The 16,349-nt window shown below is 39.3% G+C and overlaps 1 protein-coding gene across 2 annotated transcripts in view; it reads left to right on the top strand.

The window, feature by feature from the left end:
* Positions 1 to 16,349, top strand: part of col27a1a (collagen, type XXVII, alpha 1a) — a 61,571-nt gene that overhangs the window by 32,279 nt on the left and 12,943 nt on the right. For both annotated transcript variants that reach the window (XM_057359817.1, XM_057359816.1), the window contains exons 5-25: positions 917 to 970; positions 1,410 to 1,463; positions 2,645 to 2,698; positions 5,338 to 5,382; positions 7,276 to 7,329; positions 8,179 to 8,223; positions 9,532 to 9,585; positions 10,196 to 10,240; positions 10,828 to 10,881; positions 11,509 to 11,553; positions 12,469 to 12,522; positions 12,618 to 12,662; positions 13,685 to 13,738; positions 13,839 to 13,892; positions 14,033 to 14,086; positions 14,251 to 14,304; positions 14,392 to 14,445; positions 14,549 to 14,593; positions 15,515 to 15,568; positions 15,653 to 15,697; positions 15,774 to 15,827. In XM_057359817.1, the coding sequence (XP_057215800.1) occupies positions 917 to 970; positions 1,410 to 1,463; positions 2,645 to 2,698; positions 5,338 to 5,382; positions 7,276 to 7,329; positions 8,179 to 8,223; positions 9,532 to 9,585; positions 10,196 to 10,240; positions 10,828 to 10,881; positions 11,509 to 11,553; positions 12,469 to 12,522; positions 12,618 to 12,662; positions 13,685 to 13,738; positions 13,839 to 13,892; positions 14,033 to 14,086; positions 14,251 to 14,304; positions 14,392 to 14,445; positions 14,549 to 14,593; positions 15,515 to 15,568; positions 15,653 to 15,697; positions 15,774 to 15,827 (1,071 nt within the window). The remainder of the gene's footprint in view (positions 1 to 916; positions 971 to 1,409; positions 1,464 to 2,644; positions 2,699 to 5,337; positions 5,383 to 7,275; positions 7,330 to 8,178; positions 8,224 to 9,531; positions 9,586 to 10,195; positions 10,241 to 10,827; positions 10,882 to 11,508; positions 11,554 to 12,468; positions 12,523 to 12,617; positions 12,663 to 13,684; positions 13,739 to 13,838; positions 13,893 to 14,032; positions 14,087 to 14,250; positions 14,305 to 14,391; positions 14,446 to 14,548; positions 14,594 to 15,514; positions 15,569 to 15,652; positions 15,698 to 15,773; positions 15,828 to 16,349) is intronic.

The following is a 16,349-nucleotide window of genomic DNA, read 5'->3' as shown; positions in this document are numbered from 1 at the left end:
TTGAGACTCTGCTTGAACTTTGACCTTTGTTGACGGGATCACACGGGCGTGAAGCGTTGTTTTAGCAACCGTAGTCAACGTGTAGTGTTCACGCGTCAAGGGAACGCAGTGAGATGTGTGTGTGCAGGTGTGAACGAGTGTGTGTTAGCATTTTAGACCATGTGTTACACAGTCTGACTGCAGGCCCTTGTTCGGCCGGCACCCTTCTCACGTTAAATGTGTATGTGGGGTTATTTGTGTGAGCGAGTCTGTGTGTGTTCTTAATAGTTAAACAAAGAAGACATTCAGTAAGCGTAGACTACACTAAGCCAGACTCACTTTACAATCACATTATGTGTGTTTTTTAGAAAATGCATTTCAAGTGCATAACATGGCGCACACGAGACTCACAGAATCAGTGCCATGAATTTAAAATCTCTTTTTTTTTTAAATGAAAGAATAGTATTGAATATATCAGTCATAGTTGTCACATGCTTTAATCCGAAGTGACTTATATTAAAGCTATATATTAATGAAATATATACAGTACCTTGGTATTACTAGTCCCATGTTTGTATTCATATTATTTGTTTATATCATTTATTAAGGATAGATTCTTATCGAGTCAAGGAGAGCATTTTTCTATCCCTTTTTTGTATATTTAAATAAAAAACCCATGTTCCCTGATTTGCCTTTTCACCCAATAATTTATCTAAAAAGATTTGTGATTTGTCCATTTTATACTACAAATGCATCATATTTGGTTTAATCAAACCCGAAAGGGAATTAAAAGTACAAATATACCCTCCAGACATCACATTTGGCCACTACTGTATGTAGTGCACCATCATAAATATTTGACTAGAATCATTGACCCTTCACTTTTTGTATGTTGTTTACTCGTGTACACATTTCATTTGTTTGTCGTTTCCTGTAGGGACCTCCAGGACCACACGGCAAGCCCGGTCTACAGGGTCCTCCAGGGCTGAAGGTACAAACCAACACATCCACACTTACTGCTCTGTGTTTCTGTTATACTCATCATTCTATCGCCTGCTGGTACACAACCCCAGACATGCACACAAACGCACACAAACACACTGATTTATCTGGACTTAAGAGAAGCCCAGCAGGTAGTGGAACGTCTTTCAGAAGATTTAGTGAAGAGTGTTTCTGTATTGTGAAGGATTGCAATAAAATGAGATTTCAGGTTAAGCGTGCTTTTCTGCGTGTGGTGTTCTGATGTGTGAGTTAAATGCATTTTAATTGTTGTAAATAAAATAAATGCGTTACACAGCGTGTGTGTGTTGGCGGGAGGGATTTTGTGATGGCTGCTCTCTGGGTTTAATTATTTCCGGTGAAGTTGAGGTGTAACAGCCTGAGATGTTCACACAAACCGTTTCCTCTGTTTCTGTCATTCCTTCTCTCAGGGGAAGAAAGGAGATCCTGGATCCTCTCCTGGAAAAGCACCAAAAGGAGAAAAAGTAAGAAAACACACACATCAATGCAATGCGCAATTCCACAATTATAAGAGATATCACATACAGATTGTAATGAAAGATCAGCACCGGTATGATCGATTTAGAAAAGTCACTAATATGTTAACCTTGGGCAAGAAACATTTAGTTTGTTTATTTTGTAGTTCAGTTCTGTTTCAAGTTTCAAGACTAAATCCAGAAAAGTTCAACTAAACGCAAATCTTGAGCGACTTTCGAGATCGATTGCCAATGAGAGTGAATTAGGGGTGTCACATTATACCAGTATTGACAATAATAAAAACCATGATTATTGATAACGTGTTCATTTGACCCATATGATAATATTGTAAATAATTCAGCGCCTGTTTAAATTTTTGGTTGCAAACTCTCTCTCATTCTTACACTTGAATTTTAAGTGTGATTTGTTGACCAAATCAAAGATTTAATTGATAGCATTATTTGTTGTTCAAAAACACTTCAATAGATATCACAATTATACTGTTACTGTGATTTTTGCCATGGTAACCTTCATTTCGACAAATAAGAATAAAACCTGAAAAAAAATCTGCGTGCACATGGGACTGTTTAACGTGGTGTTGTAAATGGCCTTGCCGCACTTAACCTAATGCGGTTGCTAATGTTGTTAATGACGTAATCACCTCAGGGGTCACGATCGAGGGGGAGGAAATTCCTAAGGCTGATGGCGTTTTATTAGCATGGTTTCTTTTTTAACTTAACTAATATTTTTATATTTTGTTACACTTATTCATTACATACGCTATTTCTAATAATACAAATATACATTTCTGGAAATCGTCTTGCGACCCCGCCCTCAAGGCCTTGCGACCCCCCCGGGGGACCCCTACTTTGGGAACCCCTGCTTTAGATAACTGTTTGAAACATATAAACTGAAAACAAATATGTCGTGTTACACTTTTTCCAATTTCAAGAAATGCAGTTTATAGCAAGTATAGCATTGCAAAAAATGCTGTTTGATAGTAAGAATGTTGTTTGTTGAACTTTTGGAATATGGCAGGACCACACACACACACACACACGCGCGCACACACACACACACACACACACACACACACACAGCAGCACCTCTGTAAGGGTTTGTGTCTCATGTTTACCTGCCTGTGTGTTTTGGTGTGTGTGCGTGTGTGTGTGTGTGTGTGTGTGTGTAGGGAGATCTTGGTCTGCTCGGTCCAGTTGGTTTGGTCGGGGCGGAAGGCCGCAAGGTAAGATTTAAACACACACTCATACTGTATTTTTACGGAATGCTAAAACCTTTCTCTCCACTTTTCATTATTTTAGACATAATGCATTGACATACAATGTTTTTACCATGAACTTACTGGGTGACATTATCTCACATTTGCTTAAGAGACCCTCACAAACATCCAGAAACTCTCCCACTCGCACTCATTCACTGTGTCTTCCGTTGTCCTGGAAACCCATTGTAAATATGACAGGGAATCCCCAATGAGTCGTCTATCACTGGCTTTTACTCAGCACACACACAAACATCAAACTAGGCCACTGAGAAGCATACAGTGGTCCACTGTGAGTGGGTTTGTTACGAATATTAGTTAAACAATGTAGTGTGTGTGCATGTGTGTGTGTGTGTGTGCGTGTGTGTGTGTGCGCGTGCGTGTGCGTGCGCGTGCGTGTGCGTGTGCGTGTGTGTGTGTGTGTGTGTGTCTCAGCTGTGTATGATTAGAGGAGTTTTGGACTGTGGAATGTGCATATTAATTTTGTATTTACAAACACATACACATACATGTATAGCCTAACCCAGTGGTTCTCAAACTGGGGGCCCCAAGATGGATCCAGGGGGGCCACAGATTTTGTGGCATTTTATGAAATTTAGAAAATTATCATACATTTTTGGCAATCAAACATGGGGAAAAAGACCACCAACCAAAATAATTGATGTTAGCATTGTATAACTGAACATGTTTTTGGTTTGATTAAAATTCTAAGTTTAGGATTATAAGTCTTTATTTGGGGGGGGCACAGCGATGCACTCTACACAAAGGGGGCCTTTCAACGAAAAGAGAACCACTGGTCTAAATATTTTTAGGTAGAATAATTTATAATATATATAATAATATATTTACCAATAATTTAAATTACTTTTAATTTTATATTTTGTATTTTTCTTAAATATGTGCATGTGTGTGTATGTGTTTATAAATACAAAATTATTATGCACAGAACAGAGACAAATATTATTTAAAGACAAACTTTTATTCTGGATGCGATTAATCACGATGAATCATTTGACAGCCCTGTTATCAATCTATAGTTTTTAAATTGCTGTGAATTGCAGCCCCGGTGATGTGTGTAGTTGTGTTTTTTTGTTCTTGTCTTTGCATGTGTGTTCATGTTGGTGCATATGTGTGTTTTGCGTGTGTGCTTTTTGTGTGCATGTCTGTATATGTGTGTGTGTGTGTGCGTGCGTTTAGTGTGCATGTCTGTATATGTGTGTGTGTGTGTGTGTGTGTGTGTGTGTGTGTGTGTGTGTGTGTGTGCGTGTGTGTGTGTGTGTGCGTTTAGTGTGCATGTCTGTGTGTGTTGTGTGTCAATGTCTGTGCACGTGTGTGTGTTTGGGTGCTTGTCTCAGCGTATAGCTGGCAGGCTGCAGGTCTGTGTGCTTTGCGTTACACGTCTGTGGCTAAAAACACAGACATCAGCATGTAAAGCAGAACATCAGGGGAGTCAGACAGCAGCATGTTGTAACCGTGTGTAGTGAGGGGGTCAGACATACATTAAACATGTGAATCACTAGAACACGTGTGTGTACTACTGGGTAAAAATAGAAGATGTTCTAGAGCAGAGCAGCGTGTGGCGTGGTGTATATATGCAGTAAACTGTGACAAGGTGTGCGTTACAGGGATTTACCGTGGTAAAGGGATTGCGGTGTGAAGCTTTCAGTTATTGTCTTCAATTCTCTTATTTTCATAATAGGATGGTGCCGACACAGCAATGTGATGACAATAGTAAATAAATACCGAGAAGAACGCTTCATAGCAAAATAACAAACAGAGATCTTGTGATCTGTGAATGTTTGTGTGTGTTCACTGGAATGTGGAGGTACATGTAGGATTTAGAGATGGGTTCTCCGCAAAGAAATGTAATGGAAGAAACAGACACCTCTCAAACATGAAGTGTGACGGGTTGGATTTCACAGGTTTGGCTTGGAAAGTGTGTGTGTGTTTCATGTTTTAATCTGAATTCTATCCTTCTGTACTGTATGTCTGTCTGTGTCTGACATAGCTGCATAAATACATGTTCTGCACTTCACTGTTGCAAGAAGCGCCAGATTCCCAATGCGGTCTGTGTGTAACCACTACATGGAAAATCATCTCTTTCTCTTAGTTGATCCTTTTTTCTTTCCTGTCTGCTTGTAAGGTTTCTCTCTCTCTCTCTCTCTCTCTCTCTCTCTCTCTCTCTCTCTCTCTCTCTCTCTCTCTCTCTCTCTCTCTCTCTCTCTGTCCTCTGTCCTCTCTCTCTCTGTTTCACCTTTGATGCGTATTTTCCGCTCTGTGTAAACGTCTTGCTGTAGTCAGCACAATATTGTGCCTGTATGACTCGTGGGAGCTTGACTCCAACAGGAAAACATTTCTGCCTGTAATGTACACACAAACGCACACATGCAGACACACTTACATGATGGAAGAGGATGGAAAATATTGAACTGCTTTGTCTGATCGACTGCAGATGGATTTTGTCAATATTAATGGATCTGTAACACACAAACACACGCTGCAGGAGGGCTGTGTGCGTGTGTGTGTGTGTGTGTGTGTGTGTGTGTCTGTGAGAGAGAGAGAATACACTTTGTTTACTAGTCACCATGTGTCCTCTTTTTGTGCAGGGGCAAAAAGGCCATCCGGGACCACCAGGCCTCCCCGGGGAACCTGTGAGTCATACAAACATACAAACACACACACACAAACAAACAAAATGTGAGGATTCTCCTGGTGAAACATTGATCAACATTGAGTTTTACCTCTTACACACAGATCAAATAACACATTTTTAATAAAACTTTGTGTTATTTTCTGCTGACCTGGGCTTAGAAGCCAAATGTTAGTAAAAGAAAATCCAGTCACAGGAATGTTTTATTGCTCAGTTTTGTTGCTCTTTCATAACTCAAGAGGCCACTAGTGTCGCTAAAAAGAACTGCGCAAGAATATTTTCAAAGAGGTTTCCTGAAAACTTCCATTGTTTAGAAAACTGATGCCTCCTAAATCTTCTTAAGAGAAATACAACTGTACAGAAATGAGTTGGTTGACATTCAGTCACAGTATAGAAGTACTTTCTCTCAGAAAATGTGAGTTCACGCAGAATGTCTGACTTGTGACTTTGGTATATTGAGCAAATATTGAGCAAACTGAGACACTGTTAAGGTCCTTGTCTGAAACTATAAATGATACATTTGAGAAAGAGCAGCTTCAGCAAAATCTCATTATTTACTGTCTTGGAAAAGCAATGAGATATGAGCGAGATCTCAAGAGTTATTTTTATTCTGACAAAGAGAAAATCACATTTTTAATCCTTTGTGTTATTTTAAGGCGTTAAAGATTTAGTGAAAGAAAATACAAACACACACACACACACACACACACACACGCACAGCACATGCACACACACGCACACACACACTCACGGACACACACACGCACGCACACACACACACACGCACGCACAGGCTTTGGGTGACTATCCCCGTGGGGACAGTCCATAGGCGTAATGTTTTTATACTGTACAAACTGTATATTCTATCCCCTCTCCCTAACCCTATCCCTAAACCTAAAGATCATAGAACACTTTTTGCATTTTTAGATTTGTAAAAAATATTGTTCTGTACAGTTTATAAGCTGTTTTGCCCCTGGGGACCTCAATTTTGGTCCCCACGGTGACACGAGATCCCAAATGTGTTGGTGTGTATTCAGGTTTAGGTCCCCACCGGGATATACAAACATGAACGCACACACACACACACAGGAATGTTTTATTGCTCACACATTTACATTTAGTCATTTAGCAGACGCTTTTATCCAAAGCGACTAAAAGAGAGTTCAGGCAGCAATAAGCGATATGTCATACAGGAGCAATAATACAATAGGTGCTAATACAAAGTTACTAGTTTCAAACTCAACACAAACACCAACTCAGGAGACCATTAGTATCACTAAAATATATTTTTTCAAACAGTTTTTTCCTAAGTGTTTTGCAATCCTAATGTTTGGAAACATTTTCAACAAGAGATTGTTGAGGTCTCTTCTGACATACCCCATCGAATATCACACCCAAAAATGTACAAATATTCACCCAAAAGAAAGTAAAATCACAGATGAGATCTCTTTAATATCTCAATTATTTCTCCAAGACATCAGTGAGATGGAAACTTTAGCTAAACTCTCATCTGCATCTCAGATGTTTCTCCTGAGGAAAAAGAGCCAGACGTCTCATTCATTAGAGTTTGAGAAGAGACGTCAACAATGTGTCAATCTGAGCTCAGATTTGTCAAGTCTGCAATCAAAAGTCAATATTACTGAAGATCTCAATATGAACTCAAACATTTCTCATCAAATTGATCCAAATCCAGATGATTATTTTGTTCATTTTACACCTCCATACTCTTCATGTGTTTAAACATTTATCTCATTTGTTTTTCATTTTATTTCTCCAAAGCAACTTTAGAAGAAACGTTTGATACTTAAATGAAACACAACAACTCTATTGAATCTTCAGAGCTATAAAAGCATGCACATCATGTGATTGTTTAAGGATATGTCTGTGTTTACAGGGAGAACAAGGTCCTGATGGGAGTGCTGGAGCCAAAGGCTATCCTGGCAGGCAGGTGCAGTAGATCTTCCTCTGCCGTGAAGTGTGTGTGTGTGTTTATGAACTGTGTTTTTCATTGACTCTTTATGGAAAATATGTCGTTAATTTAGCAACACGTCGCCCTGGCACACAAACCGCCTTTTGTTGTGTATCTGGGGGCCACAGTGATTGGAAATCAGAATCTTTCATTATACATAACCATGAGTTCTGGCACTTTAATAACGTTTGGTTTTGAAAAACATTTTCGTCCGTGAAAATACGTTTCAAACGTCTTTCTATAGCCACAAGCCTCTAGTTCGGTCCACATATTGAGCTTGTAGAAGTTGCTTATGTAAACGATATAAAATGTACACACGGCTCGCTGGAATGCTGGATTCTGATTGGTCGCTCGCAGCGTTCTGAATAAATGACTGCTGAAGTGTGTACTGACCGCCAGACGAGTTCGGTTCTCTCGTGTCGTTGTCTCTTTCGTCTCACATAGTAAAATATTTTCAACTCTGATCTATTTCATGTCATTTTAGTTATTAAACAAACGGTATACAGGAAATGGTCATTATTGCAAAATAAATGTGGGGTGAGGTTTATTTTAACAGTAATATCGGGTTGTACTTTATTCCTCATTTAAACTTTGAACGCCTCTTTTTTTGTAACTTTACCAAATAGAGACATCTTCAGTTTAAATGAAACTTTTGCTTTTTGTTTTATGTATGACCTTTATTAGGGCCAGTTTCAAGCGGGATGTTAGTTCTTGAGGGCACATGTGTTTGGATATTTCAGTTATTTATTCCTGTTTAAATCCATTTATAAACAAGGCTCTGTACATTATTAAATGACCGAAGTTTCTCTTTCTCTTCTGCTCTCTCAGGGTTTGCCCGGCCCAATAGGACCTGTTGGACCGAAAGGTGCTCGGGTGTGTACACAACTACCTGTTTCATCATTTGGGGGGGTTTAGATGTCATTGCTGTCATCATCACATCGAGTTACTGTAGGCAATGATGGGTTTATCTGTGATTTTGTGTCGGTCTGGTTCAAATTGTAAAGTGACGATCCGTTTTGACGACGTCTTAATTTCCCATTTCAGTTTTTTTGCTTCCAAAGTCAACAGACGACCCAAACTGTGAGAGATTAGCTGCTGACAGCGGCGTGAGCCATAAGTGTGTGTTTGTGTGATTTTAGACTCCGCCGGTCACGTTAACATGTTCACACGTAAAAACATTTGTCCTTTATCGCCCTGTCATCTATGATTCTGTTTAAAACCACACAAACGCATCAGTTCATATGCACACACACACAATCACTTATGCTGTTTGTAGTCGAGCAGTATTAAAGGCTTTTTATCAGCCGTGACTCTGCCCCCTTTGGCTGGAATTTCCTGTTTAAAATCAGACTGAGGCCCTGCTGTCTTTCACCACACACACACACACACACACACACACACACACACACACAGGCTTTGGTTGACTATCCCCGTGGGGACAGTCCATAGGCGTAATGTTTTTATACTGTACAAACTGTATATTCTATCCCCTAACCCTATCCCTAAACCTAAAGATCATAGAACACTTTTTGCATTTTTAGATTTTCCAAAAATATTGTTCTGTACAATTTATTAGCTGTTTTGCCCATGAGGACCTCAATTTTGGTCCCCACAGTGACACGAGTCCCCATGTGTTGGTGTGTGTTCAGGTTTAGGTCCCCACCGGGATATACAAACATGAACACACACACACACACACACACACACACACACACACACACAAACATTATCATACATGCATGTGTCTTTAAATACAGATTCATACGTCAACATGTAAACGCCTCTTGCTTTGTTTTTTGACTCCATATGCCCATGCTACCATTATAGCGGACGTTTGTCTGTGTTTGTGTGTTGTTAATGTGTTTGTGTTTCATCACGTGTTCCCTGAAGTGAGCGTATGTGCCCTTGGACTACATTGTGGAGGCCAGCACCATGCAGTCCATGGGCATATACACTTACCTCATGGCCTTCATCATCACGAAGAGACGCCCGTTCATCCATCATCAGATTCATCTGCATCCATCTGTACTGTACACTGTGACCTCACTCCAGAGAAGACTCGCCAGATTATTTAAGATTGTCTTGGAGAAACAGTTGAGATATTAAAGACATCTTGTTGGTGGCTTTTCCAAACTTTTTTAGATGACAGTGCATCATCTCTCTCTCTCTTTCGTTCTGTAGGGTTTCATTGGAATCCCTGGACTTTTTGGTTTACCTGGATCTGATGGTGAAAGAGTGAGTTTTAAATTTACTCTAAAAACTATCATCTGTAACCCGATTGATGTCTTCAGCAGTAATGTGGGCACGAGCGCATTTAGTGAGCATGTATTCCTCCGGTTTCCGAATATTCCTGTTTAATCTTGTGCCCTTTTGCGGAGAGCTGGGCTGTTACTCTTCAGTGATTTCTGCTTGCTGGACAATAAAATGGATAAAAACATCCTGTAGACTTACATTGAAGGACAGACCTGAGCTTCAGGGTTTCCTGTAGCTCAGATGGTAGCGCTGTTGAATGCACCGGAAGCCGTTTTAGATAAAAGTAGAAATATTTAAATATTACGTATATTATATTTCTTGGGCCCAGAAACCACTCCGAAACACCATAACAACCTCATTGTTGCAGAGTTTTGCATTATCTACACTGTTGGAAAATGTAGTTTTGTGGGGAGTGTTACACATCAAGTAAATCAAGTGCTGCCCACTACTGGTCAATGTGTGACGGTAGAGCCATCATTTAAATATGTGTGCGTGTTTTCTGAAAGTTGAAACTGCTTTAACATCTATTGTGTCTTTAAGGGCTTTACAGGTAAATCTATATTAAAATCTCTCTTTTGTCTCTTTTTTTCAGGGTATTCCTGGTCCGCCGGGGAAGAGGGGCAAGATGGGTAGGCCGGTAAAGTTTTGTCTCAACATACTTTATAGATTCAGACGTGAGTTTGCTTGTAAGTGTGTGTGAGAAACGTAAGCCGTTTTAAAATATGTATATAGTTTTGTGGATAGTTAATGCATCACATCCAAGAAAATAGCACAAAATGTCCATCAACGCAATCACCAAGCCCATTTGGTTGTTATTTAAGTTTGTATATGTGTGAAAGAGTGTATTTATATTTGCACGTTGATGTCATCATTTCTCCATGACCTTGGGACACGATGGGATTTCAGTCAGCGTGACCTTTGACCTCTGACTTCAAAATCGTCCTGTCAAACGAGTGTTAACCAAGTGATGTCATTATAAGTGGTGTTTAGCACATCAGTACACACTTTCAAGTAATGCTGACCGAAGTATTAAACTTCTCAGTAACTTGTTCAACACCATCTGAGCCGCAGTAATAAATGATGCTTGAAATCCTGTGGATGCTTGAGAAGAGGCGACGTTTGCATGCCAAGCAGCATGTGAAATATCTGCCGTTACTACACTTCTGTTGTTCTATAATCTCTCTCTCTCTCTCTTTATGTCTGTCTGTCTCTCTCTCATGTCAGGGTTTTCCTGGTGATTTTGGAGAGAGAGGGCTGCCAGGACTTGACGGAGAGCCTGTGAGTCAAATGTTTTGTTGTCTTGGACTCTCGTATCGTTTTCTGTCGTGTGTGTGTTAAATTTAGGCTGATATGGATTTATGTTTAGAGGGATTTTAGTACATTTTGGCCTAGGCTGGTTTAAACTGTTTCTTCGTCAGGAATGGTCTTAGATCATGTCAGACTGAGAAACGATCGGTCAACTCTTCTCTTCTCCGGTCAACTCTCTCCTCTGATTGGTCGGCATAGGTGACATTTAAGTCAAAGCCCGCCTCTTTTCACCTGTAAGTCTCAGTGGAACTGTGAAAACAGGAAGTGGAGAGTCCCCTCATTTCCTGTTCCCCGTGTCCTGAAGAGAGGAGTGAAATGCCTCTTTCATCCTTTCATCACACCAGGGGAAAGAGAGGAAATGATTCCAGCACGCTGTTGAGAAGGCAACAACAAACCATCTGTGTGTCACACGCGTTTCTACAGGCGGTTTTCTATCTATGAATCTAAAAAAGGGCCATTTACGCAGCAAATATTATAAACGCCACACATTCCACACCCAGATTTAGAGGTGAATGTTGACTCTTGATCCTTGAAACAACAACAGTCTGTGCTGGTTTAATGTGGAAACGTTCTGTCTTTTATTCTGTATTTATTCAGGGTGTTATTGGAGCTCCTGGTCCTCCTGGTGTGCTTGGATTGATTGTGAGTGAAATTTGTTATATATGGACGATAACAATTCACATAAATGTGATGCTTTGAGTACTTTTGCTTGTATTCATCTTTAGGTTATTCTTGTTGTGTAAATTAAATGTAAAACATTTCAAATCTGAAGTTTTAGTGATGGTGATGTGAGAAAATGCGCCCTCTGCTGGAAATCTTACCAAACAGACATTACATTTAAAGGGCTAGTTCACCCAAAAATGAAAATTCTTTGTCATCATTTACTCACCCTCAGGTTGTTCTAAACCTGTATACATTTCTTTGGTTAGCAAAACACAAAGTAAGATATTTGGAAGAATGTCAGTAACCAAACAGATCTTATCCCTCATTAACTGCCATAGCAGGGAAAATAAATACAACGGGAGTCGATGGGGGATGAGATCTGTTTGGTTACTGACATTCTTTCAAATATCTTCCTTTGTGTTCATCAGAACAAAGAAATTCATTTTTTAGGTTTGAAACAACCCGAGGGTGAGTAAATCATGACAGAATTTTCATTTTTGGGTGAACTATCCCTATAAAGTTAATCTAAAAATAAAAATTCTTGGATCATTAACTCACCCTCAACATTGAACCCCATTGACCTCCATTGTATGGACAGAAAACCACTGAGACATTTCTCAAAATATCTTCTTGTGTGTTCCTCTAAAGAAAGAGTCACACACGGTTTGATTAACATGCGAGAACGAATCAATGATAACAGAACTTATTTTTTGGGGGGAACAGTCCCTTTTAGCTTCATTTGAAATCTTTAGAAGAAGTGGCTGCATGACACGGATGATACTACACATTTCACAAATGTGTATTTTTGTTCAATTATATTTGTAAGATCTTAGCTCAAAATAGGCCTACCTGACAGCAGGCGTTATATCACAGTCATGTCTTTCTCTTCTCCAGGGTGACATGGGTCCGGCTGGCATCATCGGTTTACCAGGTCCAAACGGATTGAAGGTACATCACACACGTGCACACATCACCATCTCTTGCATATGTCACTCTCCTGCAATTATAGCTTGTGTGTGTGTTTGTGTGTGTGTTTGTTGCAGGGTGTCTCTGGAAACATGGGCGAGCCCGGTCTGAAAGGTGATAAGGTGATCTAAATGCTCTGTTATTGGCCTGTTACACAGCAGCATGTGATGGAAATTCTCTCTCCCCATTGGCCAGCCAGTGTTAAGCATGCGTTTTATAAGCATCCCTGTTGGTCAACCGTTTAGTTGTTAGCATGTTACAGTGAGATTCTAGAGGTGAAGTGTGTGATTTCTGCACCACCAACAATACGTTTTAGGAATGTTTTGCCAACGTTCCCATTAAGTTCTGAAAACATTGTTTTCGAATTTTTTAAAGGTATGGTTTTTATAATGTTTACTGTAATGGCACATAATGTTGATAATTTGCTCTTTTAATGTTACTGCGAGAATGTTTATTGATAGCTTCATATAGAGAACATCAGCTGAAGTTCTGAAACAGCACACTGTAAGACTTTGCTGTAATTTCGCAGCAGGTTTGCCAGTAACTTGCTGTAGATTTAATGTACAATTTTGTTTTAAGCATAAACTTACCTAGTTTATATATTTTTCTTTCTTTCATAAAACAAGACTAAATATCTTGGGTCACTTTTCTTGTAATGTAAATGTTTCGTAATTTAAGAAGTTTAAAATATTTTTACAGAAAACAAGAGAAAAATGCTTAGGAAGAATGCCATTTTTGTTGCTGTGCTAATGCCAGTCTCTTGCTCGTTTTGAATCTCAAAAGTCAAAGTGTTTTAATTTTGATTAAAGTATTGAAACAGTACTAATTGTAAATTATATTAAGTAGTAATTAAAGCTACAGTACGTTACTGGAAAACCTGCTGCAAAAACTACAGCAAAGTTTTACAGTGTATGTTTCATGTTAGTTGAGGTTAAACGTATAAATGGTCTGTTTGTAACCAGTTTTTTAAACAAGGTCACAACCAAACAAACAATTTTTGTTTGGTTCCACTACTGGTGTGGAAATGGCACACTTCTCCTTTAAACGTCTTTGCCAAAAATTGTAAACTTGTATTTTCTCTCATCTTTTTTCTGTCATTTCTGACTTTGTGACTCTTGTCTCTTTCTCTCTCTTCTCCTCTCAGGGTGATGTGGGGCTTCCTGGAGAGCAGGGAGAGATCGGGTTCCAGGGAGACAAGGTACCTTTCCAAAGTCACCCTGAGTTCCCTCTCTTAAATGCACGCTTACAAACCCAGATGTCTGATGTTTATGTTACAATCCGTTGTGTGTTTGTTTCAGGGTGTTCAGGGTGTGCCAGGGCTCCCAGGACCTCTAGGAAAGCCGGGACTGCAGGTTTCTTTCTTTCATTCTTTAATAGAACATATGTGTTGCTCATTGCAAGTGTATGGATTGCAAGTGTACAACATTATTCAAAAAGGCTAAACCAGACTGTTTATATGATTGTGTTTGTGTTTTCTATGCGTGTTTCCTAGGGGAAACCAGGAGAACGAGGGCCCACCGGAGTGTCGGGTCCACTAGGACTTGAGGTATGAATCAACTTGTCATTGCCATTTCAAAACCAGAACACAAGCATAAAAATATTGATTGGTGTGACACGTTTAAATATTTGGTGGACTTGTTCCTGTTCAATGTATGTCATCAAATATAACCGTTGCTGATTGGTTAATATACTGATTTGTGCTTGACACAGGGTTTCCCGGGTGACATCGGACAGCCTGGACACAATGGACCTGAAGGCCCGAAGGTGAAAGATTTGAAAGAATTTAAGAGCGTTTTGTATATGTGCACAACCATGTTCATGCTGAATGTGTCAATGTTTTTGTTTTTTTAGGGTAAACTCGGAGCCAGGGGGTTACCGGGACCTCGCGGGGCTGCTGGGCGACAGGTCTGTGTGTTTCTGTGCACGTGTGATAGCATGAGTAACTTACATGTATTGTACTGTACCAATAGAAGTGTGAGAAATGATTGTGGCTCGTTTTAATTCTCAGGGTGACGAGGGTCCTCTAGGACCACCAGGGCCTTCTGGACTCGAGGTGAGAATTTAGGGTTTGCAGGATGTAGATATTGTTTTAGAGGATGAAGTATTCAAAATTGTTTAATGTATGAAACATTTTATGAAAAGAAATGAGAAATGATTTTTTTTCTTATTTAGTTTTTTTGAGGACCATTTGTATTTTATAATGCATCATGCATTAATGAGAATAACAACAGACACATAACATTGTCTTTTACAAATCCCAAATAAACATAAAAATGGTCACAAAAAAGGTAAAACGTGCTTTATTTTCTTTATGCAGTCCTTTTGGTTTTGGGGGTATATTTGTTTCTCGCACATGCAAGTGCTGATAAATGTACAATTCGCCAATGAGCCACAAGGTGGCGCAATGGCAAATATGAATTTTGATCGGGTTTAATGATTAATGTCAATTAATCCTCAAGGCAGAGCATTGTGGGATGCTTTTCTAAAAACACCGATGAAAAGAATCGCTTTAACCTTTGCAGAAAGATTCGTGTCCCCTGCGAACAGTGTCTGTGACGCGTAACATTGCTCATAACAAAGTTTCCTTCTTTCGTTCCATCTTTTCTTGTTTAACCACTGCGTTTCTGGCACAAGCTCCAAACATTTTGGGACGTTTTCCATCATTCTTTCCTTTTTCTCTCAAACAGGTATCTGTTTTACTCATTTCCCCTCGCTCTGGTTTCGCGGTCAGTAATTGAATGTTTTTTTTGAGAATTTCCATATGTTCTCTTTTGTGTTCTGACTTCAGTTCCACACTCACCTTTTCTTTTAACACAAACTTCAAAAATCAAGGACCTTTTAAATGGGTCTCATCCAAAAGAACATAGACGAAGAATGCGTTTAAAAAAACGATTGTTTTTGCAACTGACAAATGGCCGCCTTCTTCATTTGTCCGAAATCCTAACAGTGTCTTTATTTGTTGTTTTCCCGTCAGGGTTTAATGGGCAGTTTGGGTTTCCTTGGGGCCACCGGACCTGAAGGACCCAAAGTGAGAGTTCAACACAATATAAACACACACAAGTATCTTACACGTACACACACGCTAAAACAAACACCCTCTGATGTGCCGTAGGGCGAGCAGGGCGTCACGGGGAAAGCAGGACCCATGGGCGAGAGAGTGAGTACATCATGAGGGAATTATTCCTGTAGACACACACGGTCTGACCCTTACGCTGGTCATCTTGTGTTTGTAGGGCCTCGTTGGTTTCATCGGTCCCACAGGAGAGGCTGGAATAGCTGGAGAGAAGGTAAGATGCATCTTTATGAATGTGATAAATACACCAGTGTTGAAGGTGGTTGTAAAACCACTGTATTTTTGGCTTAGATGTTATTGTGGTGATAATAGATGTCATGTCGCACACTCGTTTTATTCTTGGCAGTGATGTAGTTTTGTTGCTTGTTTTTGTCAGTGAATAAATATGAAATCGAGCTTTTGTGTGATTTTTGTCATCTGACTGATGCTCACTCTCTTCCAGATGCTCTCTTTTGAACACAGTTAAAAAGCATTTAACAACATAGCAGTTTTGTTTTTAGTTTAGGTTTATTAAAATTAAAAATTAGATTTTTATTTTTTTATTTTGTGATATGCTTTTGTCATTTTATTATTTACTTGTTTATTTCTTATGTTGCTATATAACATTAATTTATTTTTATATTAGTTTTTTGTTTGTTTGTTTATGACAATTTTAGTGCCTTAAATTTGTTTAATTTTATTTCTGAGGCAATATTGACATTTTTTATGTAGTTTTCCAATCATTTTTAGGCCAATA

This window comes from Triplophysa rosa, linkage group LG19, assembly GCF_024868665.1.
Source record: "Triplophysa rosa linkage group LG19, Trosa_1v2, whole genome shotgun sequence".
Classification (NCBI taxonomy): Eukaryota; Metazoa; Chordata; class Actinopteri; order Cypriniformes; family Nemacheilidae; genus Triplophysa; species Triplophysa rosa.
This window is presented reverse-complemented; position numbering and strand designations above follow the sequence as displayed.